Raw genomic sequence first — 24,577 nt, forward strand, 5'->3', positions numbered from 1 at the left:
GTCAAGGCCTTTAGAATTTATAAAGCATAATTTTGAGTAGGTTTATAGCCATGGTGGTATTCCTCTGTACCTTCTACATTAATTATAGTCGTAATGGCTGTTGCATGCCGGCATTAGGTTAACTTAAAATAATGAATTTGTGTCTAACTGGATAAATTATATTCAAACAGTTTGTAGTCGGTGTGAAGTTCCAGAAGATGGATTAGCCTAGTTGAACTGAGTTAGGCTGAAGCAGTGATGACCAGCAGAAAGCTTTTCACAGCCCTATGAGCCTCTCAAAAAAATGGTCTGTCTCCCTCTTGCGCTCACACACACACACACACACACACACACACACACACACACACACACACACACACACACACACACACACACACACACACACACACACACACACACACACACACACACACACACACACACACACACACACAGCATGGGTTACCCTACATAGTCTTCCATTATAGTAGATGGTACCGGGCTAGAATTGGATTTACAAACATATTTACACACATTTTAAATTATTTGCGCTGGTTTTGTGGTTTGTCTAAAATACTGCAATTTTAAATTTACATGATCGGAGTCTACAGAAGAGTTCCACTCTAGCCAGACATATTAAGACACTTAAACGGATTTGATATTTACTTTTCATGCAGTATTTTGACTTTATATTGTCCTTTTTATGTTTTATGTTGTATATGTCGAGCGGTATTTATATTCAGAAAAATTAACAAAATCGGCGCTTTGCAAGAGCACGCTCCCCATGGCACACTCCCATGACGCCTTGCGGCGCAGATGACGTCAGGTCAGCTGATTATCGTCGGAAGAGGAAAGATGTCGCTCGGAAGGTTTCCAAGGATGAAGGCTGTATCTGCCGCTGTGTTGGTCTCTCTCTGCGTTTTAATTGCTGGTAAATATATTGATCAAGACGCGTATGCGTTACATGTCACTATGTTGTATTTTCTGTCCTGTATATCTTAGTCGGGGTCTATTGCGATCGACTAGCATATGTGTGAATGGCAGTGGACTGTCGCTGGCTTGCTTTAGCCAATAAATAAAAATACATCGTCCGATTAAGACTCTTAATGCTTAATCCAAAATGATATGTTTGCTTAGTCGTGTGTGATTATGTTCTAATACTGATACTGATCAGCCAGTTTTACCATCTGCTAACCTGCTCGATACGGTCCGACGATGACCATGGAGAATGAATTGAACTCAACGTTGGCTCTTATCAATTCGTTAGCTTGAATGCTGAATATACAGTTAAACTCAGTGGTTGTAATGTAAATAGTGTATTTTGTCCAGCGAAGCATTTATGTAACCATCGGTATGATGGATTAGTGCTGTGTGTGTCATGTGACACACTGGTTCCTCTTTACGGGGATCACGGGACTGTAGTCGTGAGCGTCTCTGAATGGCTCATAAGGACGTCTTATTCATGGTCTTACGATAACTCCATTGTGATCATAAGAACTAGTGACCCTTTGAATGTTATTTAGAGATATACTGTATAATTTGGAGTCCGATTTCTGGCCACAGGGCTCGAATAGCCTGTGGTTCTCTCCTTCAGCCAATGATAAATATTGGCCTAATAATCTGTTTTCTTTAGTAGTAGCAGAAACTGGATGAAGCTGAGAGTTTTGCTACACCTAAACCGAATGCAAGTGAAAATATCAGTTTTTCACATTCACCTTTCCTTTCCAGGCGTCAACGGGGATAGCCTAACCATCCTGCAGTCTCCGGATTATGTGTCCTTCCAGAAAGGAGACTGGCCAATCTCTGGCGAGAAGATCCCAGACCTGGTGGCCCTAACCATGGGTTTCTCTGTCAAGGAGGTATGACTTTACGTTCCCATATTCAGAACAGAGAATTAATTTGACAAGATAATTCAAGGAGATAATTGTACGTGGAAGTTGACCCCTGGAGATTAAATGGCTTCAACTGATTTGTTTGTTCCTTATAACAGGATCTGTCTTGGCCAGGCCTGAAGGCTGGTCCGTTGTTCCAGAGACCCAGGGCTAACGTGCTGGTGGTGGTGAGGGGGGCCGACAGCCTGGCCCTGCCTCAGAGCGTGGCCTCCTATCCCTTGGAGAACGTGAGTCACGCATTGATGTTGAATCTGAACTGTAACACTGTACACATATTAGGGCTGTAACGATACACAAATTCACGATTCGGTTTGTATCACGATTTTTGACCCACGGTTCGATACATCCCACGATTCTTTTAAATTTAAAAAGCATTTTATTTAAACAACACTTAAATACCAATTATCTTAATGTAACATTTAATAACAAATAATTTGGAACACTGAACAGATTTGAACCGAAAGAATACTATTAAAGTATAGCTAAATTAATAAAGAAATAACCAAAGATTGCAGTTGGAGGATGCTTTTTGCTGGTAGGCATGATAGGGCCCCTTTAACTGTTTGGTTGGTTTATTCAAATATCCTTATTAGCGCTTCTTATTAGGCTATGTAGCTTAAATAATGACATAATCAGGCCGTATAGAATGCAACATGTTTAATAGCCTAACTTTCAATAGATGAGGAAAAACATGAACGTCGCAATAACGAGGCATAGTGTTACGAGTAGCATATGTGTGTGCGGGAGAATGGCAGTGTGCGTATGTGTGTGTGAGTGACGTCAGCGAGTGAGTGGACGAGCGAGGAGAGCGAGCGGTAGCGGGTAGCGCGTGTGTCTAGTGAAGAACGAGTCCGGTAGAATAAAGTACCCATCCTGTCAATAATCGGTGGCCGCTTCATTCCGACCTATAAGCAGACAAACTGCCAGTCAAATCACACAAAACAATAGAGACAGGATCACACAGGCAATTTTTTTCACGCTTGGCCCACTCTGGATAAATGTCGTTCATATCGCATATGAGGACTTCGACGGCTGTGGAGAAATGCAATCCTCCGTAGCCACGGAGAGCTGTGATCACAGAGAGGGCATCTCGTCACATATTTACGGCATCGATAGGAGGGGGCGCTGTCAGCAGACTATTATTTAGACAAATTATTAGCAAATTTCAATCGGACAATTTGACCGAAGAGTTAGAAAGGGCATATCGCGCTTCTGCCTTCTCACACCGCGAGACAGGTTCGTGGCTTTGAGTATCGCGATTTTCGGTTTGATACGCGTATCGTTACAGCCCTAACACATATGCAACACTGCTGCTCTTCCCCAACACACACACATTATGTTGCGAGGTCGGAACGCTATGGATCTTCTGCCTTAATGGCTGTCGTCGAACTCCCACAGCCGGTGCCCTTTACTCTGGATAGCGTCGCCGAGACGGTCCACTCCCTGTTCGCCGAGGACACCCCGGTGGTTCTGCAGCTGGCACCCAGCGAGGAGGTGAGTCTACCGAGCGACACCAACTATACACTGACGCCGAAGGTTTGAATTGATCGGCTAATGTCTGTAATGTTATTCCCGCCCCCTCCGCGCTCCAGAGGCTGTACATGCTCGGCAAGGCGAACGCTGTGTTCGAGGAGCTGCCAGTCACCCTGCAGCAGATCCGTGCACGCTTGTCCCAGGACGGCTCCGTGCTCACCTCCCTGCCACTCAACTCCCTCAGCCGCAACGCAGAGGTTCATTATTTATGCGTTTGGCCCCCAGGCGACAGACTAAGTGACTTATTTGCTTGACAATGTAACCCCTCGTTTATATATTCCAGGCCCTTGATGCCGATCGTAATATCCATGTGAAATTAAGTTGTAACAGTTGGTGAGCACACCCGGGTACATTATAGGTATGATCCTCATGTGTAGCCCTCATAGCAAAGTTTGCTGTAAGATGTAATTGGTTCCTTACAGTTTTCTTTTACCTTTAGACAAAGTTGGCAAAGCTGCTCATATTGGCGATTGGCCATTTCCATGACAACTATGCATGGTTAATTTTTTGTACAGGCTGATCTGCTCTTCCTGTCCGAGGTCCAAGTGCTGCATGACATCACTGCTCTGGTAAGGTGTGTGCGCGTGTGCGTGTGTGTGTGTGCGTGCGTGCGTGTGCATGCATGTGCGTGTGTGTGTGTGTGTGTGTGAGATATTCGCTACCATAATAGGCGTAAGTCTTACACAGAGCAAGCCAAAAAAATAGCCCCACTACATTTTTGCTCTGTTAAAAACCATTTCATGCTATTTAGAGGAAATGATACAAAACATAGAGATTGTGCTATAGGCTTAATACCTGCGTCTCTGTCTGCAGCTGCAGAGGCACAGGCACCTGGCCAAGGACCATTCCCCCGACCTGTACTCGCTAGAGCTTTCTGGCCTGGAGGAACTGATCCGCCGCTACGGAGCCGACTCCCAGCAGTATCGGGACGCCACTGCCATCCTGGCCTCCGTCCTTATCAAGGTGGGTCCGCTTAGGGCTGGGCAGTGGGTCAATATCATCCTTGGTCGTCTTTGAATGATATTGTATTGTCAGGAAATTTCATGTTAGACTTATCGGGATTCCCATTTTTATTGTGTAAAGGAATTTAGAAGATATGCCCTTAGAAGGATTGAATATGATATTTGAAGCAATAATGACAAAGAAAAACTAGTTTTACTTTGATACAATACTGCAAAAATCCATATCCAACTTACGTTCTGACCATCTTAGACTGTCTCGAATGGTGTTTTGAAATCAGAAGCATATTGTGATATTTTGTAAAGTTCCCCAACATTATCCCAATAATAAATATGTCAATATTACCCAGCTCTAAGCCAGCTGTAGAACCCTTCTTCACTCGGATAGGCTTTTGTGGCTTTTTATGGACTGCAAAGTAGGAGTGAATGAGTTGGTAGGGATGAGTCGGTCGCGACCGATTCGTTCACAACGAACGAATCCCGAACGTGAACGAAAATAACTGGTTCCCCAAAACAAGAAGAACTGGTTCTTTGATTCTTTTTTTTTAACATAAAACAAAAATATGGTCACGTAAATAAAATATACAAACGAACAGAGCTTCGTCTCCCCGCGACCTTATGTCGATTGAGTCTACAACGTTCTCAAAGATTCAGCCAATGAGAGGTAGCAATGGTGTTGCCATGGCACCTGGGTAAACAAATGACAAGGTGGTACCGTCGAATTTGCGCGCTTTCTCTGTCTGACGTATCTTGGGTCATACCATTCGACGTGGGGCCACTCATATATCCCCCTAAATTTCCGAAAATAGACTTGACCTCCATCTGTTTATTGGATAAACGCATTTCCCAATCCCAGGAGTCTTTCCTCCATTCTTCGTCAATTCAAGAACAAACAAAGATATTAAACTGCAGTTCGTATTTTTTATTTATGACCATGAAAGTTCTGTAATGCCTGAATAATGAAGAATTAAATGTAAAGTAAAAAATATATAAAACCATGAATGAAATATAGAGAGTAAGCAAGTGGTATAAATATTGGTGGGACGTTTGGTTGTAATATATAGTATATCTTGTCGATTTTCACGCAGGGTAGAGCCTAGAAGTCGCTTAAATTATGCTCAGGGACGTCTCGCAGGGAGGAGGCTAGACAGACACCTGTGAGATTCCCTGAAAAATGACGTAATCTGACGTAACGAACGAATCAAAACGAACGAATCAAAACGAACGAATCAAACAAACGAATCGTTATAGTGAACTGAATTGAAAGAACTAGTTCCCGGAAAATAATCATTTTGCCCATCCCTATGAGTTGGCATAGGTCTGGGAATACTGCCTACGGGGTCGGCATCGCACCAGCGGTGCCATGAATGGGAATCGGTTTATTCCCATTCTTATACATTGGAATTCTAATTAGTTTTCTTTTGCAGTTTGCAGAGGACGTCTACGGTCTCTATGGTAACAGCGCTGTGGTGGAGGTTGTCACTGTGAAAAGTTTTGAGGCTCCCTTGACCAGGAAGTCTCGCTCCATTTTGGAGTCCAAGCAGATTGTAAGTTTAATTATTTTTGATTTGTTCCGTCGTGTTCACTGAAATAAGAAAAGCACTTGTACCTATATATTTTTGGGATGGAAGTATCCGATGGTTCTTTCACATTATTCTCGGTTCTCCTTAAACATTTTCTGTATTTCTTTGTGACTGTTCAGGGTAACCCAGAGAGCCCGTTCAACCTGGCCTACAAATATAACCTCAACTACGCCGTGGTGTTCAACATCGTGCTGTGGCTGATGATCGCCCTGGCGCTGGCTGTTATCGCCACCTCCTATGTCATGTGGAACATGGACCCCGGCTACGACAGCATCATCTACCGCATGACCAATCAGAAGATCCGGATGGACTGAGTCCAGAAATATCCCCGCCCCAGCCGTCCATTTAGATCCCTCTTGTGAAAATCTGTTGTTTGTGTTTAGTGGTTTCATTTATTTTGTGTGAGCTGTGCAGGGTTGATTATTGGGGATGGGGTGGGAGCCACTCGTACTGGTTACTTGCTATTATGGTTTATTAACTAATACAAAGCAGAGCTAGAAACATCTCTCTTAATTGTTGGAAGGAAAAGAGCAGAGGAACTGGCATTGACTTTTGGACAATGCCGGGATCTCATCCAAAGGGACAGTCCCTTGATGAAGCTCTTGATTAATTGGCATTGATTTAGCATTCATTAGATCTAAGATTCCAAGTTTTATGGGTTGAAGAATTTATCTGTATTCCTGCAACTGGTGCATGAAGCTACTGCCTTGCTTGTAGTCATTCAGACAGTGAGCCGTCGTCTTTTGTAGTTTCATCATTCAGTCCAGCTGCTAACATCATTCCTAACACAATTCACTAGTCATGTTTACCTTTTCCTGGTGTCTGCTGTTATTGGGTTAAAAAACCCTGATTACTATTGTAGTATTCTGAAAGTATGATTTGGATTGTACGAATGTGTTTGTTATTTTGTGCTTGTTATGCTGTACGAAGCTATTTTAAGTTAAATTAAATCTTGTGTATATATTGAAATGTATAACTGTAAGGCACTGATGTGTTGTTCATGTGAAAAGAATTATAGATCTAACAATACATGTTGAAGTTCCCCAAAAAGTCAACATTATTGAACTCGGTGTAAATTGAACAAGGAAAAATTATGTGTAAATGGCGAAAGTAATAAATTATTACAAACATACCAATAGCCACCATTGCATATATTTGTTGTCTGGTCTGGTGTGCATAAAAATAATTATACAAAGGGTGGCTTAAATCCAGCGATCTGATTGGTTCCTAGCTGTTGTATAATGAGCGTATACATAACGCCCAATCATTGTGTGAAAGTTTGCATATCAATCCGCGCCTGGAAGTAGAAACGGTTACAAACTAGCAGTTGTTGGTAGTAGCCTAGGAAACGGAAGTAGAAACGGTTACAAAGTAGCAGTTGTTGGGGGTGGCCTAGGAAAATGAACGGCACACGGTGAGTGAACTGCTCCATAGGATAAATTGCCAGGAAACCGCTTTAGCCGAGCCTTCTTTCGGAGGGACGCATGTGAAGACGCATGTGTGTTGCAGCGACCGTCGTGCATTTTGAAGGCAGCGCCAGGAGTGCCTACTTTTTTGTATTCTTTAAAAAAAAAAAGAACAACGCCCCTTAACAGCGGTATGAGCAAATCTAACATGGTTATAACCTCTAGTTAGAATGTTGTGAACATCCTTGTATAGCCAATCAGAAGGGTGATTATCGTTAAACTCCTCCCCCTGAATTTGATAATAGCTTGTGCGCGTGATGCGTTTGGAGAGGAGTGTGCTGTGTAGTTACAAAACCTAAAGGTACGACTACAGTTGCATACGGTACCATAGTAGCCTAATAGTGTCGACAATAACAAATCAACGATGGTTTGACTTATAATCAAAGGTAGGTTTATGGCATCGTTCGATAGATTAGATGATTTTGCAGTTTATGAAATGCAGTTATTTGATATGTATCTCCTTTCACAGCCAGCGTCTACGCGGTCAGGAAGATCCGGGAATCCATTGCTACGGGAGAGCAATCGGAGAAACCCATCTTTAAACCATGTAGTGCTGAAGGTAGAGAGCTGGATCATATGACTTCCTGCTGGCAAGCGAGCATAATTAAACCCAACCTATAAAAGATAGTTGTATATATGATTGTCATTTTTTAAATTGATTTTATTAAGTCACACTGTACTTAATTATCTTTCTCAACTTAAATTGTATTTGGTTTCTCTCCCTAGCTGAAGGAGGACATGGGTCCAAGGGCAACTCACAGGCAGCACTTGCAGCCTCTGAGCTTGATGGCCCTGAAGAACCGGACCCCAGGATATCTTCAGGGAACGCAGTGCAAAAGCTTGGCTCCTGACATTAAACATCTGACTAAATAACATTTAAAACGTAAACATTGTCATTTCCAAAACACAAGATGCAGTCTATCAAGTATCAATAATGTGAGCCATGACCAGTCAGTACGAGTTGTTTACTGTCTTGCCTGCACCAGTGTTTGATGGCCTCCTCGTCAACCCCTCCCACGAGGGGCTGGGCAAGCCGGATGTTTTTGCTGCAGATTTATTTAATCAACACAGGTGACCTAAAATACCAAAAATAAAAATGAAAACAGAAAATATAGTGTGGTATATTTTTGGTTGTGTAATTAATTGTGACGGAAATTGAGAATATAATTGTTTGACAAAAAGCTTTCAAACCTGTAACACAGCTATTGACAAACAAACAACAAAAGAAACATTCACATTCAAGCAAGGAGAGTTTGAAATGACAGCAACATTATTCCTTGCTGTGCTTGGACTTTGTACGTCCACAAAGAACGTCAGTTTCCGGAGTTCACCGGATGTTGAATTAAATCAGGAAAGGCATGAACGATATAATACCGACACGACGATAAGCGTGCCTTTATTATGATTGGATGAATCTGCTGGAAGCTATTATCAGACACCTCTACGCTGTTCTAAACATTAATTGGAGCTCTTCTGTAATTTAAAACATTGCACGGCTATTGGGTAAGCTTTGAGCTCCTCTAATGGTAGCTTTGGAAAGGATGGAGCTATGTGTTTGGCTACAGCTAATCCACTGATAATATGGGTGCACTTCACTGTTTTTGCAAAACACAAAGGACATGTTCTGCAACCGCCATAGTGTAAAGTGTTATGTTGATATCAAGGCTTTGATCGCTTCGTAATCAGTGGTTATTCCTTCACGGAATTCCAGGAAGCTAAGCGTATCAGGCACCTACGAATACATTGCTGCTGCATAGCCTTTTCATAAAGGACGCTCAATTACATATATTACAAATGTAATCGCTTATTACCGCATATAAATACCATAACAACTCATCCACCATCTCGATCTGTTTGACATTCGTGTGTAGAGATGGAAAATATAGTATGTGTTAATATTATGAACATAACTGACCCAAAATGTCTGCGGACATTACACCAAGTGAAGTACTTTATTGTATTATGCAAGAGTGATGTGGCAACTTGATTATTCATTGAAAACTTGCAATAAACTTAATCTTGTCATCTATGTTCCAGATGGTATGAGTTAAGGGACGTTCATTTGTAAAGCCACTACACAATCTATTCTCAATCAAGTCTCAAAGGGCTTTCCATGCCTATATGCAGTTGAATGTTGTCAAGTGAGAAAAGGAAGTATCCCCTGAGACAAAGAGGAAACCACTTTCTTGTATTACAAATGGTCAAGAAATGGAAACATTAACCATTTGTTTAGATCATGTACTGATTAATCAAATGAGATAATCTAAGTAAATATAAACAGTAAGTGGACTAGAACCAAGGGTCATTTATGTACTTTATACATCTATATTTGCAGCATGTTGCTGGCTTTATTATATTATAGTTCACTGTTCAGAGAGCTTACAGTAGTATTTCTGTTTAAAACTTTTCTGTTAATATCGGTATTTGGTTATGCTTCTACCTTCGGCAGGTGCTTTCCAATTGAATATACGTTGACACACAGGACCTGTAGATCAATTATTGATATTAAAATATTAAATTGAATTTGACCATCTGAATCAGTTTAAGCCGTAATTGGGTGAATTAAAAACATGGGGATTACCATGTTTTGATATCAGTTTTGTTTTGAGAAATTCAAATGTGATACTCTGATGAACTACATGGAATGAAAATTCAATTGGGTTGATCGTTGGTCTCTTGCAGCGTGCTCTGGCATTGTCTTCCCATCCCCGGAGCATGATGGAGCACAGAAAAGCCTTAACTATATCTCTGACGGTTGACAAGGACACCTCGGTATGTTAAACACTTCTTTTAATCACTTCTTTAAGGTGTTGTAGAGCTCGGCATCAATAATACCCTTGGTCATCGCATTTATACTATGGTCTTCTCATGATGAAAAGCTATGTTGTTTTGATAAATTGCCTTATATTATACCTTCATCGCAATAAGCTACGCATGAATGTTGTAAATCCTAGTGGGAATGTTGTAAAAGTTGTAAATTTGATATTTCATTTAAAAGTATATAGTAATTTATGTCAATACCTTATTATTTTGTAAATCTCCTGTTCGAATTCTCATATTTTGGCCCTGCTAAGTCTATAAAAGAACATGTTGTATGCACTTTTTTGGTATTTGCACGTAGTGGTAGACTTGCAGTTAATGTCCAGTCAAGCAGGGTGACGGTTAGCTCTGTTGCTCCATAGATGGGGAATCCGCTCAAGCTCCCCAAGTCACGGAGCTCTCCAGAGCGTGGGAAGTTATTGGGCCGTGTAAGTGGTGAACACACCGCAACATGCTCTATCGCACCACAGTGCTACTCTGGAGGTGGAGCCCTGGTGATACCTTACCTTACATTTCCTTGCCTCTCCCACTGACAGATAAATGGTACCAACGTCGTGGAATACAAGGTCAGATACCCTGACACTCAACACAAAAAGGGGACCACGCTGTTTGAACACAACCAGAGGATTATTGTCCGATTGGGATTAGCCAGGTAGGATGCAACATGGAGCCCTTGGATTTTTTCATGTCATAGAAAATATAATCTCAAAGTAGCATAGATTACTTTAAGATCTTTCCCCTTGATTTCCGCTTGAGTTTTAGGTTAAGATTATATCTGTGGTTTCATGTCCACACAAATTGTAGTTTCCCAAACCTTCACAAGATGGGGTACTAGCTCTTAGTATTCATTATATTATGCAGTAGATTGTAAAAGGATCTATAGCAAACCAAGACATTCTTAAGTTTTGCATTGCAAAAAGTGAACAGGGCCCAATATTTTTTTTGGCTTTTAGAATATTTGTTTTATAACAACTTTATCTTTTTCAACTTTATTTAACTTTGATAAAGTTAAATAGTGCATTTTTTTTTTGTATAATATGCATATATGATAGAACAGCTGCATAGTTCCATAACTTTGGCACAAGTCAAGCTATGATTTCACATTCAACCTAAAACAATGCCCCTTTCTTTCTATGATTGGTCCTGTGACTTTTATTGAGCCAATTCTGAAAATTGCCAAAACATGCCCTTGAGTGAAGTACGTTACAATATCTACTATTAATATAATATGGCATTTTATTTTATTTGACATGCTTTCACATCATTACCAGAATCCAGGCTTACCTTACCGGAGAGAAAATATCGTGGCACAGAAAGAATACGTAGGAAAGAGTGAGACATTACTCATTACACTCCATAGTGCTGAGTCGCGCCCGTGGTGTTTTGGATTTGATGGATCACAAACTATGAGCGATGCGCCACTGCGGCCACAGAGAGCTTTGCGAAACGACTTTGGTTTAGTCACGATTGGTGTCTCTTTAACACTAGCAAGGCCACAGAAACAAAGAACAACTGCCAAGATCTGTGCGTTACGTAACGAGTGCTGCATCCACAAAAAATTGTAAGATAAACTAACGTCCTGATTTGAATAACATTATTTCCAACGAATATGGCATTCGCCGCGGTGTGACTCCCTATCAATGTCAGAGGTCCCACCCAGGGTCCAATTTAAGAAGCAAAGCGGTCTTCCTCCACCACTTAAACCAATGGTGAGTTACAGAGGCTTTTGGTCAAAGTTAAAAAAAAAAAATAATAATTCATTCCTCCACTGAACTATTCTTATTAGGAGAAGGAGAAGAGAGACATCGACAAGATCTTTATACCGATGTCAAAAAGCCTAGTACTGAGGAGGTTAATGGTCAACAGTTTTTTGGAACGGACAACAGAAGTCTTGATGTACTTTCAAGAATGTGGCGCAATATTTGTCTACATTTAAAACCCTTTTAATACTCAAACATTTGGAAAGGTCAAAATGGTTGCATTCACATTGTTGAAAGTTTCAAGTAAAAAATACAAACCTCTTGCTTTTACCTCTGTTATCTTAAGTGTTATCAACGGCCGGAATAGCCACAACCTCCCCCAAAAAAGTTTTCTTCTTATCTGAACTTTGCATGACCAGTTCATTTCTAATGTGTGTGTCCCTGCTTTACGATAAAGGATGTTCATAAGCGCCCGAGACCAAGCTTATCATGTCTCCACACTCTCTCTCTCTCTCTCTCTCTCCCTCACACTCACACTCACACTCACACTCACACTCACACTCACACTCACACACACACACACACACACTTCTCGGCCATGCTTCATCCGTCGCGTCTTGGTCCCAGTGTCACTAGTTACTGAGCTGCCGGTAAATGGAGGTTTTAATGTAAGTACAACCAACTGCATACGAGTGACACCACAACGACGAGGCTTTGAGTGTGGCTCTCTTCCTCCCATTCCGTCCTGCAGCAAGAGCCCCTGCCTGATCCTCAGAGACGTGCTGCGGACGGAGGCGGGCCGGGCCTTCCTGGGAAGGCGGAGGTGCAGCCAGCTCACGGCGAACGGCACGCAGACGTCGCCGGAGACCAACGGCCAGACACCGCCCCCCTCGGGTCGCAGGGGGTCGAGGTCGGAGGAGGTGCAGAAGGGGAAGAGGAGAGCCCTCGCCCCTCAGTCCCCGCCCTCCAATGTGAAGACGCCGGTCGGTGCCTCTCCAAGGGTCCCCGACCGCCACATCACCCCCAGGTAGTAACCCCCCCCCCCCCCCAGGCTTTATATCCCCTTTGTGGTACTCACAGTCCCTCAATAGTGGGGTAATCCCGGGTAAAGGGGGATACCCAGCTATTGAGGGGCTATGAGCACCACAAATGTGGTGGCAGAGTAATGACTCGAGAGAGGTGGTTAGGTACACAGCGCACTGGGCGGCTGTGGCTATTTCAGCTGAATGTTATTGTTATGGAACAGTCCATAAGGGGCATATTCAGGGCATAATTCGGTTTGTTTTTCTCCGATTTCTGTCCTGTTATGTCCTTCTATAACACTACATGCAGTTGAAACATAATATCTCAGCCACTCGTCACAACACTCTTGACAACTTTTCTGGTCTCAAAGAAAGAATTGTTGGCTTTTTCCGATGTTTGGCTCACAATCTTTGGCGTGGTAATTCTTCAACTGTCACGGTGATATGAGATAGTATTTCAGACCGACTAGCTGAAAATAGCTTTGAAGGAGCAGAACGTTTCACTGCCCTGCAGGTATTCATGGCTGTGCGAGGAACCGGGGCTTAACGTCTGCTGAGGTCTGGCCTCGAGGGTTGTTGTTGGCTGTTGTAAATCTATTTCCAGGAACAAACCTCGATCATTTCATCGGCGGCGGGGGTTAATACCACTCATTAGCGTTTCACAACGTCCCCAATTTCACAACTCTTGTTCACAACAGTTTGGGGGTGTCTTTCTTTAACTTGGGCTTTCTCTCATTAAATAGAAGTCTATAACAAATGCGTTAAGTGTGTCTGTGCCAGACTGCCCATTGTGCTGGGTTTTCGGCATTGAGGATCTTCTCACCGTGATGGGATCTAACGATACAATATGTGTTCCATCTGTGCTGGGAAGGAGGCCACAGGAGAAGGCCAGCCAGAGGAGAGAGGCAACAGGAGTCAGGGAGCCCCCGATAAGACCAGACGGCAGATATCCAGAAGGAAGAGGTGGGTGCATTACACACCTCCTGCACCACACACACACACACACACACACACACACACACACACACACACACACACACACACACACACACACACACACACACACACACACACACACACACACACACACACACACACACACACACACAAGTGGCAGTGAGATGGCATCAAAGACTAATCCATTCCCTTCCAAATTCCCATGCTGCCTGCTCCCCAGACAATTTCACCTTTCCCCCAAAAAGTAATTTGGTTGGACCTACTCCCAGGCTAAGTACGCACTGTCACAAAATGTTATAGCGCTGTAAAAAACAACAACAAAAAGCAGTTACATTTACAGGTTTTCTTCATACTCTGTGACCCCCCGGCCCCTCCTTTGTTCTGTTCTTCCACTCCAATGAGCTTTGCGGTGTCATTATGTCTCCCCAGCCCTTGTAACCGCGTGGGCCCCCCACTGCGTCCCCGGCGGGGGGCCGTACGTCACCCCCTGGACCGGCAGTCGGCCGTACGTCACCCCCTGGACCGGCAGTCGGCCGTACGTCACCCCCTGGACCGGCAGTCGGCGAGGCCTTCCTGCCGGCAGGGGCAGATGGACGGACCCGGGATCGAACGGGCGACAGATCCTAGTGGGTGTTAAGCAAATGCGTTGCATGGTTGTTTAAATGTGTGTTTCGTTTCAATGTGTTCATCTCAATCGCTTCGGCGCGAGGAGGAAGCGACCGCAGCGTAGACCGGAGCAGAGTGGACATCTTGTTGGGTGTACGTTTCTAAACGAAGGATGTGTATACAAAAGAGGGCCGTCTCTTGCGTTCACTCTCCACATCCGTCCTGCACTTGAATGCATCTCAGTTGCCTCTGTCGTCCGAAATATGTAACTCCTCGCTGCGACAACCCAAATTCCCCGTGTTGGATTCATGAAGTACATCTCGCCTTCAGCTGAAGAGGCGGAGCCACGCGCCGGGCGGGCACCGCAACGGAGCGCCCGCGGCCGCCAGCGACCTCCGACGGAGCGTTTTCCGGCACCCCGGCGATGGAAAGGCAGACGGAGAACCCCAAAACAAACGGCCGTTCCTCGTCCGGGGCAGAAGCCATCCCAGCCAATCAGAGAGCCCGGCCCGCGGGCCGGTGCGAATCACCCTGGACAGACGGGCGTTGTCTGGGAGAGAGTGCGTGAGGCCGAGCGTTTCTCCATCGGGGGCCGGGAAGTCGACCGCATCCCCTGGACTGAACAAGGACGACAGCGGCGCCTCTGATCCCAGTGAGTAGAGAGCCAGATAGTTCACTCATGTTCAGTGGAAAACACTTCTGTCCACCTATCTGTCACGGCGAACGTGCTCTGTGTGTGTGGGTGACGGTGCAAGCCAGGCTTTGTTTTGCTGTGTGCACATGCATCCATCTGCCTCATGACTATAACAGCACTCTCTAACTCTAGCATAACAGCTGTCGTGCTTCCTGTTTTGAGCTCATGTGGTTCTTTGGGGATTGCTACTTTCCTTTGCCTGCCTTCTAATGTCATTAGACCTGTCGCGTCAGTGTGTCTTCATAGCTGCAAGAATCCAGCGGTTTGACAAAGTAAAAGCCCCGGGCTGGGCCGGGAATCACTCGTTAGCTGCACATCTTGTTTGTGTTGCTAAGATCATTACAATGACCTACTCAAACCCCAAGGCTTTCTGAACCTGGGAGTTCTACCTGTGTGTGTGTGTGTGTGTGTGTGTGTGTGGGTGGCTGTTGACAAACTTGTAACTCTTTTGCCTTGTCGTTGTGCTTGTCTCAGTTGTGCTGTCCAGCGATGAGAGCGAGGCAGGCGAGCCGGACCCCCGCTGTAGTCCTGTCAGCCAGCTCAAGGTTTGTGTGGGAGCGACGGGGTCTCTGAAAAAGGCTCCAAAGAAAACGGCGGTCGCTCAGGAAGAAGACACCAACACAAAGGTGGGTGGAGGTGATGGAGTGCCCTTGGGGTTTCATTATTAAACATAACATAAATCATTTTGAAGATAAAGTCTCTTTATTGAGGAGTTATTCCCATCATGAATCACATTTGTAGGGGAGGGAGCAGGGGGAGGTGATTTGAAGGGCTATCGGGGCCAAAGCTACGCTGCTTAGCATGATGATAACAACAGCATTACATTGAAAAAGTTCATCACATGGTAAAATAGAGTGTGTGTGTGTGTGTGTGTGTGTGTGTGTGTGTGTGTGTGTGTGTGTGTGTGTGTGTGTGTGTGTGTGTGTGTGTGTGTGTGTGTGTGTGTGTGTGTGTGTGTGTGTGTGTGTGTGTTTACTGCAGGTGGTGGAGGACAATTTCCCAGATGATGAATTGAAGGCTTTTATAGTGTCCAGTATTTCCAGTCAGGATTACTCGTGCACGACCCTGTCCTTCTATGCCCTGCACTCTGGATGCTACAAGGGGCTTTCAAACGGGAACATCATGGTAACTTCCCTATTCACATGTACTTGGGTGGGTGTGTTGGGTTGTTAACATTAGAGAGCTGCAACTAATGCATAGTTCTCTCTGCCTGTACAGATTCAGGGCAGACGACTCCTCATACCGTTAAAAGGTAATGATGTGCATTCTGTGGAAATCATCTTCACATCTTCATGCATTCATCTGACCAGAGACCTTTTTATTTCTTCCAGTCATTCATTGTCTTTCCGTAAAAGGTTGTAGATAATAGGATGTTTTCAGAAAGCAGTCTGCCTTGCATAGCTTACCATTAACACCGGTAAAGAAGAGCCTTGGGTCTAACTAGCTACAACTGTCACGTCAACGTGTATTCGTGAATCTGCCTGTATTTTGTGTTTCCCCCTTTTATACTCTGGTGGGTCATGGTCATTTACAGACTTGTCGACCTCGTTCAACACAGGCAAAGTGGTTCTGTTATTGGTTGAGCTCAAAATTGAGCAGGTCAAATTAATGTTACATTTTTATGTGGAGCGGAGTGAGCAAGTGATTCTGGTATGGCGGTCATGGCTATGTGAAGCTCTCCATCCACCTTCCACAACATCTTCTCCTTATGTCATCTAGCAGTCTAGTATACCTCGACCAGTGTGAGTGTATCTGTGCTGACGGATTAGACCAACTCCCCTTGGGCTTCCTGAAATATCCCCTGAGGGAGGTCCAGTAAAGTGCTTAGTCTATGCCCTTTGACCTCTCCTCTAACAATATGCAAAAACATGCTTGTTTTCTGATGTCAGTCCTAAACATTCAGCCTTGACCCACTGTACTGAATGGGTTTCAGAGAGGCTATTTATACCTTAAACAGATTATACAAAGGGTTTTTGTCATGTGCTCTTTAAACCCAGGTATATTAAATAATCCCCCAAAACACAATCCATCAAAACATCCAAAGAAAACAAAGTTGCACTGGGTAATCAGATTAGCCTGATTGTTGTGAACGTCTCTTCCAATTACATCCTTACATTAAATCACAGTAAATCCTCATTTACTTTGACCGGCAGTACGTTTTTACCATGGATCCTTGTTGTACAGATGGCGAGGAATTGTATAATTTAGGGCTTTGCAATGTTTATGCTGTAGGAGCAGCAGTATGTCTTCTGCATATCCGAGGATAAAGACTAATGCTAACACATGCTCCCGTCGCTCCTAGACTCCAGTAGCAAGCTGCCGGTGCTATTTGCGGTGGAGTTTAAGGAGCTGCGGAGCTACAGCTTGTGGGAGCAGAGCGAGTTGCAGGCCCGCGGGCTGCGGTACCAGAGTGAGCACCTCGAGCCCCCCATGTTCCTCCTGCTCCTGGTCTCCTACCCCCAGGCCGTCGCCACACAGACGCTTCTCCTCAAGATGTCGGGCCAACAGCGCACGGACAGCCTGGGTGAGACTGCCGAGCAAAAGACGTTACGCACAAGTACAGACAAGTACAAAACGGAGAAAAGAACGTGCATTCAGTGAATGAGTGAACACAAGCACCTTTCTATGAGCACATGTCACAAGCCAACGGCCCGTGTAGAAACGGGTTTTCGGGAGGGGAGCCCTGAACGTTCCTACGCCGGCGTTTTTGTATCTCCACAGGTCAGGTGAGCCCCTTCCTGCTGCTGAGCCTGCGGACCAGGATGGAGGGCGTGGAGTCGGCCGTGCTGCGCTCGGCCCTGGACCTGGCCTCCCTGAGCAACCTGTCCGAGCTGCACGCCGACCGGCCCCTGGACATCCTGAGCGAGCTGGACGACATCCGTTCGCCGGAGATGTCTCTGGACGACTCCCTGGAGTTCATCCGGAGGATCGGGCTGGACCCCCAGCTGCTGAGCTTGCTGGGGGCCAAGGACAGTCCGGAGCTCGCGCCGGAGCCCCCCGCGTCGCCCCCGGAGCCGGCGGGACTGTTTGACCTGCACATCCAGGTGTGCGACCCCGACACCGGCCTGCCGTCGGAGCCCAGCACCGTGATAGACGGCGAGGCGACCCCGGCGCTAGAGAGCTCCGCGCCGAGCGGCGAGACGGCGTGCCCCGCCGAGGTGAGTCGTGCTTCTCCTTCCTTTTTTCTTCTGCGTCTTTCTCTCTCTCTCCACACCGAAGGCATCGCGTGTGCGTGTTTTTGTGGACACCCTCCCTGACACGATGTCCCCTCACAGCGGACCCCCGCTCCCGTACCCGAGCCGGCCGAGCGAGAGTACACCCTGTGTCACCGCCGAGCCGGGGAGTCCTACACGGTGACCCGGGCCACGCCAGATGCCAGCTGGACCAAGTTCAAGCACCAGGGGCTGGCACGCAGGCACGTGCCCCCCCCCCCCCCCCCCCCCCCAATCGAGCAGCTCACTCAGGCCCACCGAGGAGGGGGTAGGGCCCTGCCTCGCTGGAGCTCTGAGAACTCGTACTATTTATAATAAGAATAATATTTCTTCCTCAGGCTCATCCAGTTCCCTCCGCCGCCATTGAAAGGAGGCATCACTGTGACGATGGAGGATCTTCAGTGCCTTGACAGCGGACAGTACCTCAACGACGTCATCATCGACTTCTACCTCAAGTGAGATCTGGGCTCTGCACATGAATAAATGCGGATCCCCAATGGAGTTAAATAAATATTCAAATGTATTATTTTTTAAATGTATACTTCCAGTTCCAGCCATCACCACCCACGTCTCTGAGTCTCCCTGAATGTCTTGGTGTTTTATGTCGTAGGAGGACAACGCTATATAGGAACAGGAGTGTGTTAGGAGCCCTGCCACAACATCCGTGGATGCACAGGGGTTGCCGTGGTGTGTGTCTATGGCTGATGTTGTGTGTGTCTATGGTTGGTATTGGTCTAGGGTTGGTGTGTGTCCAGGGCTGACGTGGTGTGTTCCCTGGGTTATTGTGTGTCCCGGGTCGACGTTGTGTGTGTTGACGTGTGTGTCTAAGGCTGACGTGGTGTGTGTCTCCTCACCAGGTTCCTCCTGGACCAGGCCCCCGCGGCGGTGGTGGAGCGCTCGCACGTCTTCAGCAGCTTCTTCTACAAGCAGCTGACGCGGCGCGACAACGCCAGCGAGGACGGCACTGGCGCCACCGTCAGCCAGAGCCTGCGGCGCCACCAGCGGGTCAAGACATGGACGCGCCACGTGGACATCTTCCAGAAGGACTTCCTGTTTGTGCCCGTCAATCAGGAGTGAGTATTTGTGTGTGTGTGTGTGGGATGCAGGGTGGGTGGGTGGGTGGGGGTGGTAGTTTGTCCTTCCGAATAACCACATGCTACATTAGACCAGACTAATGTTCGACTTGACTTCAGCTGGTGGTCTTCAGGTCGAACAATGGAGCAAAAGCAACCGTTGCATTGAGTGAATGTGCACACAGACGCATATTCACACACAAACGCAGACGTGTGTGTGTGTGTGTGTGTGTGTGTGTGTGTGTGTGTGTGTGTGTGTGTGTGTGTGTGTGTGTGTCATTGCTTTGGTATTACAACACACACACTCTTCAAAGCACAACCTTAAAGCGATGTTAGCTGCAAGGAGTGTATGCTTTGAGGGCCTGGTTTAGCTGATCTTTATCATGGTGACAGAATGGACTTAGAATGAGGCTCCTCAGTCCATCCTCCATTCAACCATCAGCATCAACTGGGTTCACCTCGGGTAATGTCGACCAGCCCTGGTGACCCCTTGAGGAGATCCTCACCGTGAGCGGTTCCCTCGCTCTACGTCTCTCCTGCAGGGCTCACTGGTACCTGGTGGTCATCTGCTTCCCTGGTCTGGAGGAGCCGTCGTCTGCGCGCCGGACCGAGGCCGGCTGGGAGCCCACGCCGGGGGACAGCGGGCCCTCCAGCCCCCCGGCTCAGGAGGCGGCCTCGGCCCCGCCGGCGTCGGATGGCCCCATCCTGGTAGAGCCTTCGTCGCCGCTCACCGTAAAAGCAGATGGGCCGACGGGTATGGTTGATTATGGAACGGGGCGAGAAAGAGGCTGGATGACTGCTTTGAAAGCTGGCGTTGGCTGCTCCTCCTCTTAATTGATTATCGTTGTGTTGCGTTTCAGAAAAAGTTGGAGAGGAGGCCACAGAAAACAGCCAACCCGGTCCCCCGGTATATGCCCCCTTCTCCACTACTTCCCCTGGCCATTTGCCCCCCCCCTTACCTCTCATACAACAGATCCTTATTGTGGTCCTCATTTTGAATTTCCTTTTTCCCTCCCTCCGTTTGGCAGAATTGCACAGAGGCGACCTGTCAGAGGGACACTGTGTGCAAAAGGTGAGTGCATGGCTACACGCTCAGACCAACAGGATGGCGAAGTAGTTCTCTCTCCTTTATTTCCTAGAGGACCACCCCGCTAGAGTTAGCGTTTGTATTCAACCAGGACCCTCATGTGCCCGGTGGTGCCCACAGAAGACTTATCGCCCTCCCCCCACACTCCTGCCTAACTTTACCTTTGGTTCGTTTTGTTGCGGTTTCGGTTTGAAAAGCTTTGAAAAGTCTCGAGTGCTTCCCACTAGGCTTATGACGGCTGTAATTTTCTTTTACGGCTCTCCGCTGAGGACCTCTCGATGCAATGTCCCTTTTGAAATTATCCGTATAAAATTTTCGCCTATAAACCTTCAACGTTTTAGGGGTTGATTGTAAATCCCTCAATGCTTGAGGGTAGGAATAAACTGTAAAACGGGCAAGTTAATTAACCAAATGTGTGCGTTTATGTTGAGGATCTAGTTTGAATCAAGTAGATGCCAAGTGACACACTGCAGTGCATACAATATTTTTGTTAAAAGGGTGTAAAAACGGTGTGCATGCACACTTTTGCAGAAGAGCTTCCCCCGACACAGAATTTGTCAAACCACCTCTGTTAATGAAATATTACACCACCTTCAATTTGTTATATTTAATACCTCAGGCTGCGATCCAGCTCCAGTTGAATTCGACGCCATTGCTGTGCATTGAGAGCAAAGGGTTGACCGAAGTCAAAATTCTTGTTTGTTTACGCAAACCTGGCCAATAAAGCTGACATTCTGATGCCATCTCCATATATATATTTCTGTAACGGTGCACAACTTGAGCTCGATACGCACCGAAGTCATTTCATGTTGTGATTGTCATTTACATTTCTGATGAAGTTATCAACAGCCCATTGGTATTCTTCCTAACAAATTATTGTCGGTCTCGAGCCTTCGAACACACACACACACACACACACACACACACACACACACACACACACACACACACACACACACACACACACACACACACACACACACACACACACACACACACACACACACACACACACACACACCATAAATCGTCACTGTGGGGTTGGTCACACTGACAACTAAACGGCAGGACAGCAGCTTGGATCCCTTTTTAAAAGGTGATACTGGGTTCTGTCTCTGTACAGAAAATGAAGTCGCTGCACAGACGAAACAAACACAAGAATTGCATTGGTCTTGATATTTTTTAAATGGCGTATCATTTATCATCATTTGGAACAATTAAATATTCAGTAGTCAAAACAGTAACTCCCCCCACCCTCCTCTCCATCTTTTTTAAGCCATAATTGGTCACATTGGATTTCTCAGGCGTAGGCAAGGATTCATATATATATTTTTTTTTACCAGTACTGCTTATTATTATTGTCTGGATTTAAATCGTCTGGACCCCCCCCCCCCCCCCCCCATTCCAACCTTGAGAAAATTCCAGACCAAATTACTTTTTTTCGACAAACTCCAGGGCGGTCTGGTAATTTGAGGCCACTCGTATAGACATCTCTAACTCTCCGAGCAGATGTTGGCTCTCCGGTTTGGGGGGAAACTTAATATGACCACTGCCACACGCCATACATGGCCGTCTTCCACTGTGCACGTGTATATATATATATATATATATATATATATATATATATATATATATATATATATATATATATATATATATATATATATATATATATCAACCTCCCCGTCGCTGGGCAGCACCAAGGACACAGCAGGGCAGCGTTGAAATGCTATACCTTTCTAAATAGTGTATACTTATACAGCGGGAGGATCACTCTTTGCTCTCAATCCGCTCGTCCTCAGCAGAGAGGTGACCCAATTTTCCCAAAACCCTTATGGACCAAGAAGTTTGTCCTTAACGTGAACAACCGTTGGACTGTATTCCTACTGAAACGTGACGCTCCGTCGTCGACGTGTGTTTTGAGTGACTCAATCTCAAAAGGCTTGCTGATGGTGTGAGTGGTTGTGTCTCCCCTCCAGGCCCTGCATCCTCATCATGGACTCCCTCAAGCTCTCCCTCCACGAGCGCATCTTCAAACTCATGAGGGAGTGAGTATAAACCCTTTCCACACGTGGGCCTGAAAGAGCACATGTGGTGTGTGTGTGTGTGTGTGTGTGTGTGTGTGTGTGTGTGTGTGTGTGTGTGTGTGTGTGTGTGTGTATACTGATCCGCGTGGGCCCCCAGGTACCTGCAGGCGGAGTGGGAGGTCCGGCGGGGCTCGACGAGGGACTTCAGCGCTGAGCAGATGAAGGGGGCCCACTGCCGCGTCCCCCTGCAGGACAACTGCAGCGACTGCGGCCTCTACCTCCTGCAGTACGTGGAGAGCTTTCTGAAGGTAAAGGAACCGCTTTAACGGGAAATGCCATCATTTAAACATCAGTTTCCGACATAATTCATCAAAATCACTTTGTAGGGCTGATTCCGCCTGACTTTGCGTGAATGTGCCTCTCACGAATGTCAACAACAGCCACACTGCACTTTGTTTTGTTTGATAAGACATTGTGTGAAGTTCTTGAATGGCGATTCAGGATTCTCGTACTGACTGACGCACATTGATTATCAAAGACATGTGTGCTGTTTTGCCATCGTTTACATCTGTGTCAGGGGCACTCTCGATTCAAAGCATTAACTATGCCAAATGATATCGTAAACCGGCGTTTTAGCGAAGCCGGGAGAAACCGCTACGATAGTTTGGTCATCCAGACCTATCCCGCCCTTCAAGCCTATTCTTGTCTAAAACGCATGATGTGAGGACATGGATGTGTGGAGGAAGTGTCATCCTGACTCCTCCCCCATTGTGTTATTGTCCTGCTGTCCTCGGTCTAGGACCCTGTGCTGCACTTTGACCTCCCGCTGCGCCTGGAGCGCTGGTTTCCACGGCAGCAGGTCCGCCGGAAACGAGACGAGATCCGGGACCTGGTGCTGTCTCTCTACCGGCGGCAGCGGCAGCAGCAGCCGCAGCAGCCGCAGCTGGGCCCTGCGGGGGCCACATAGCAGACCTCACATCGCAGGACCCCCGTCCTGGAGCTACTGCCAAAGCTGCTCATACTGAGCAAACAGACGATTTCAGCGTGATCTGAACAGTATTCACTTTCCATTAGGTTTATGGGATGTATCATGGGACCACCTCGCAAGTGCACTCAAATCTGAGCTTTTATAACGGTGTGCACAAAGAAAAGTTAGAAGTACCCACTCTTGAAGTAATTCATGTAAGTATATTTTGGTAGAGGATATTTTAATTGGGTTTAAGACGGTCAGAGTTTAATTGTCGTTCTCATGCCTTGTTTTATGGCCTTGCGTGGGCAATGTGCTAGGGACCGGCCCTCTTTTGGTGTCAAAAGATGTTCAACTTGATTTCAAATTATTTTCAAACGGAGAAGAAAATGATTTTTTTTTGCAAAACATGTCCACCATTTTAACATTTTTAATTTGGACCTACTCAGACCCTCTCTCATCACACCTGCTCAGCACCTGACCGCTCAGCCTGAGGTCTGAGATGAAGCCCTGAATGCCAGACATAGCTGTTGAACCACTGCTGCCTCATTTCTGTCTTAATACTAATCCATTTTGATAGAATTTTTTATCCTTTTACGTTTTGTTTATATATTCCCCTTAAACGTTGAGGTAATTTTATGCCGGGCGTTCTAGTATGAAGTAATGTTACACCTTTTCTTTTTATACAAAAAAGCATTAAAACATCTACACTAAAGCTTACATTTTCCTTTGTTTTAGAAAGTCGTTGGGTTTAGGTGTTTGTGAGGACTTTAGCTTCATGTTTTTTAAGATTTAAGATCACCATCATAGACTTTGTATAGTGACAACATCGTCCGGACTGAAGGTCACCAGACAGAGATGCTGTTTTGTCGTACATATATATATTGACAAATTTAAAGTAGTGTTTAAATGGGTGTAGTGATGTTATCTCTTTGAGAGGGTTACATGACCACGTTAAGTGTTTGTACCTAATCTGGGAAATATTTCTGCATTGGAGAAC

The 24,577-nt window shown here is 45.8% G+C and overlaps 2 protein-coding genes and 1 long non-coding RNA gene across 8 annotated transcripts; 2 read left to right on the top strand and 1 right to left on the bottom strand.

Moving 5' to 3' along the window:
- The first annotated feature begins 758 nt into the window (after window positions 1–758).
- On the top strand, window positions 759–7,078 carry atp6ap2 (ATPase H+ transporting accessory protein 2). Its single transcript, XM_060040234.1, has 9 exons — window positions 759–910; window positions 1,708–1,838; window positions 1,970–2,098; window positions 3,270–3,365; window positions 3,464–3,601; window positions 3,920–3,973; window positions 4,218–4,367; window positions 5,791–5,910; window positions 6,066–7,078. Exons 1-9 carry the CDS (start codon window positions 796–798, stop codon window positions 6,258–6,260), a joined length of 1,128 nt encoding a protein of 375 aa, XP_059896217.1. The 5' UTR covers window positions 759–795; the 3' UTR covers window positions 6,261–7,078.
- LOC132448731 (uncharacterized) lies at window positions 1,657–3,307 on the bottom strand. Its single transcript, XR_009523413.1, has 2 exons — window positions 3,178–3,307; window positions 1,657–2,152 (listed from the first exon to the last, which is right to left on the bottom strand). It is a non-coding gene; the product is annotated as an uncharacterized LOC132448731 (long non-coding RNA).
- A 126-nt stretch (window positions 7,079–7,204) lies between the features above and the next one.
- Window positions 7,205–24,297, top strand: senp7 (SUMO specific peptidase 7). Of its 6 annotated transcripts, XM_060040227.1 has the most exons (26): window positions 7,462–7,798; window positions 7,882–7,971; window positions 8,139–8,915; window positions 9,450–9,692; window positions 10,095–10,184; window positions 10,595–10,660; window positions 10,769–10,884; window positions 12,684–12,959; window positions 13,826–13,917; window positions 14,341–14,382; window positions 14,443–14,537; window positions 14,848–15,169; window positions 15,686–15,837; window positions 16,193–16,336; window positions 16,430–16,463; window positions 17,514–17,735; window positions 17,933–18,369; window positions 18,487–18,626; window positions 18,762–18,878; window positions 19,281–19,496; window positions 20,039–20,250; window positions 20,357–20,403; window positions 20,525–20,568; window positions 22,563–22,631; window positions 22,768–22,918; window positions 23,410–24,297. In XM_060040227.1, the coding sequence occupies exons 5-26, from the start codon at window positions 10,128–10,130 to the stop codon at window positions 23,575–23,577; spliced, it is 3,219 nt and encodes a 1,072-aa protein (XP_059896210.1). In that variant the 5' UTR covers window positions 7,462–7,798; window positions 7,882–7,971; window positions 8,139–8,915; window positions 9,450–9,692; window positions 10,095–10,127; the 3' UTR covers window positions 23,578–24,297. The 6 variants fall into 6 exon arrangements, with proteins under 6 accessions (XP_059896211.1, XP_059896212.1, XP_059896210.1 ...); XM_060040228.1 differs by lacking the exons at window positions 7,462–7,798; window positions 9,450–9,692 and adding an exon at window positions 7,205–7,360; XM_060040229.1 differs by lacking the exon at window positions 9,450–9,692 and having other exon boundaries at window positions 7,453–7,713.
- Window positions 24,298–24,577: the final 280 nt, after the last annotated feature.

This window comes from Gadus macrocephalus, chromosome 20, assembly GCF_031168955.1.
Source record: "Gadus macrocephalus chromosome 20, ASM3116895v1".
Lineage (NCBI taxonomy): Eukaryota > Metazoa > Chordata > Actinopteri > Gadiformes > Gadidae > Gadus > Gadus macrocephalus.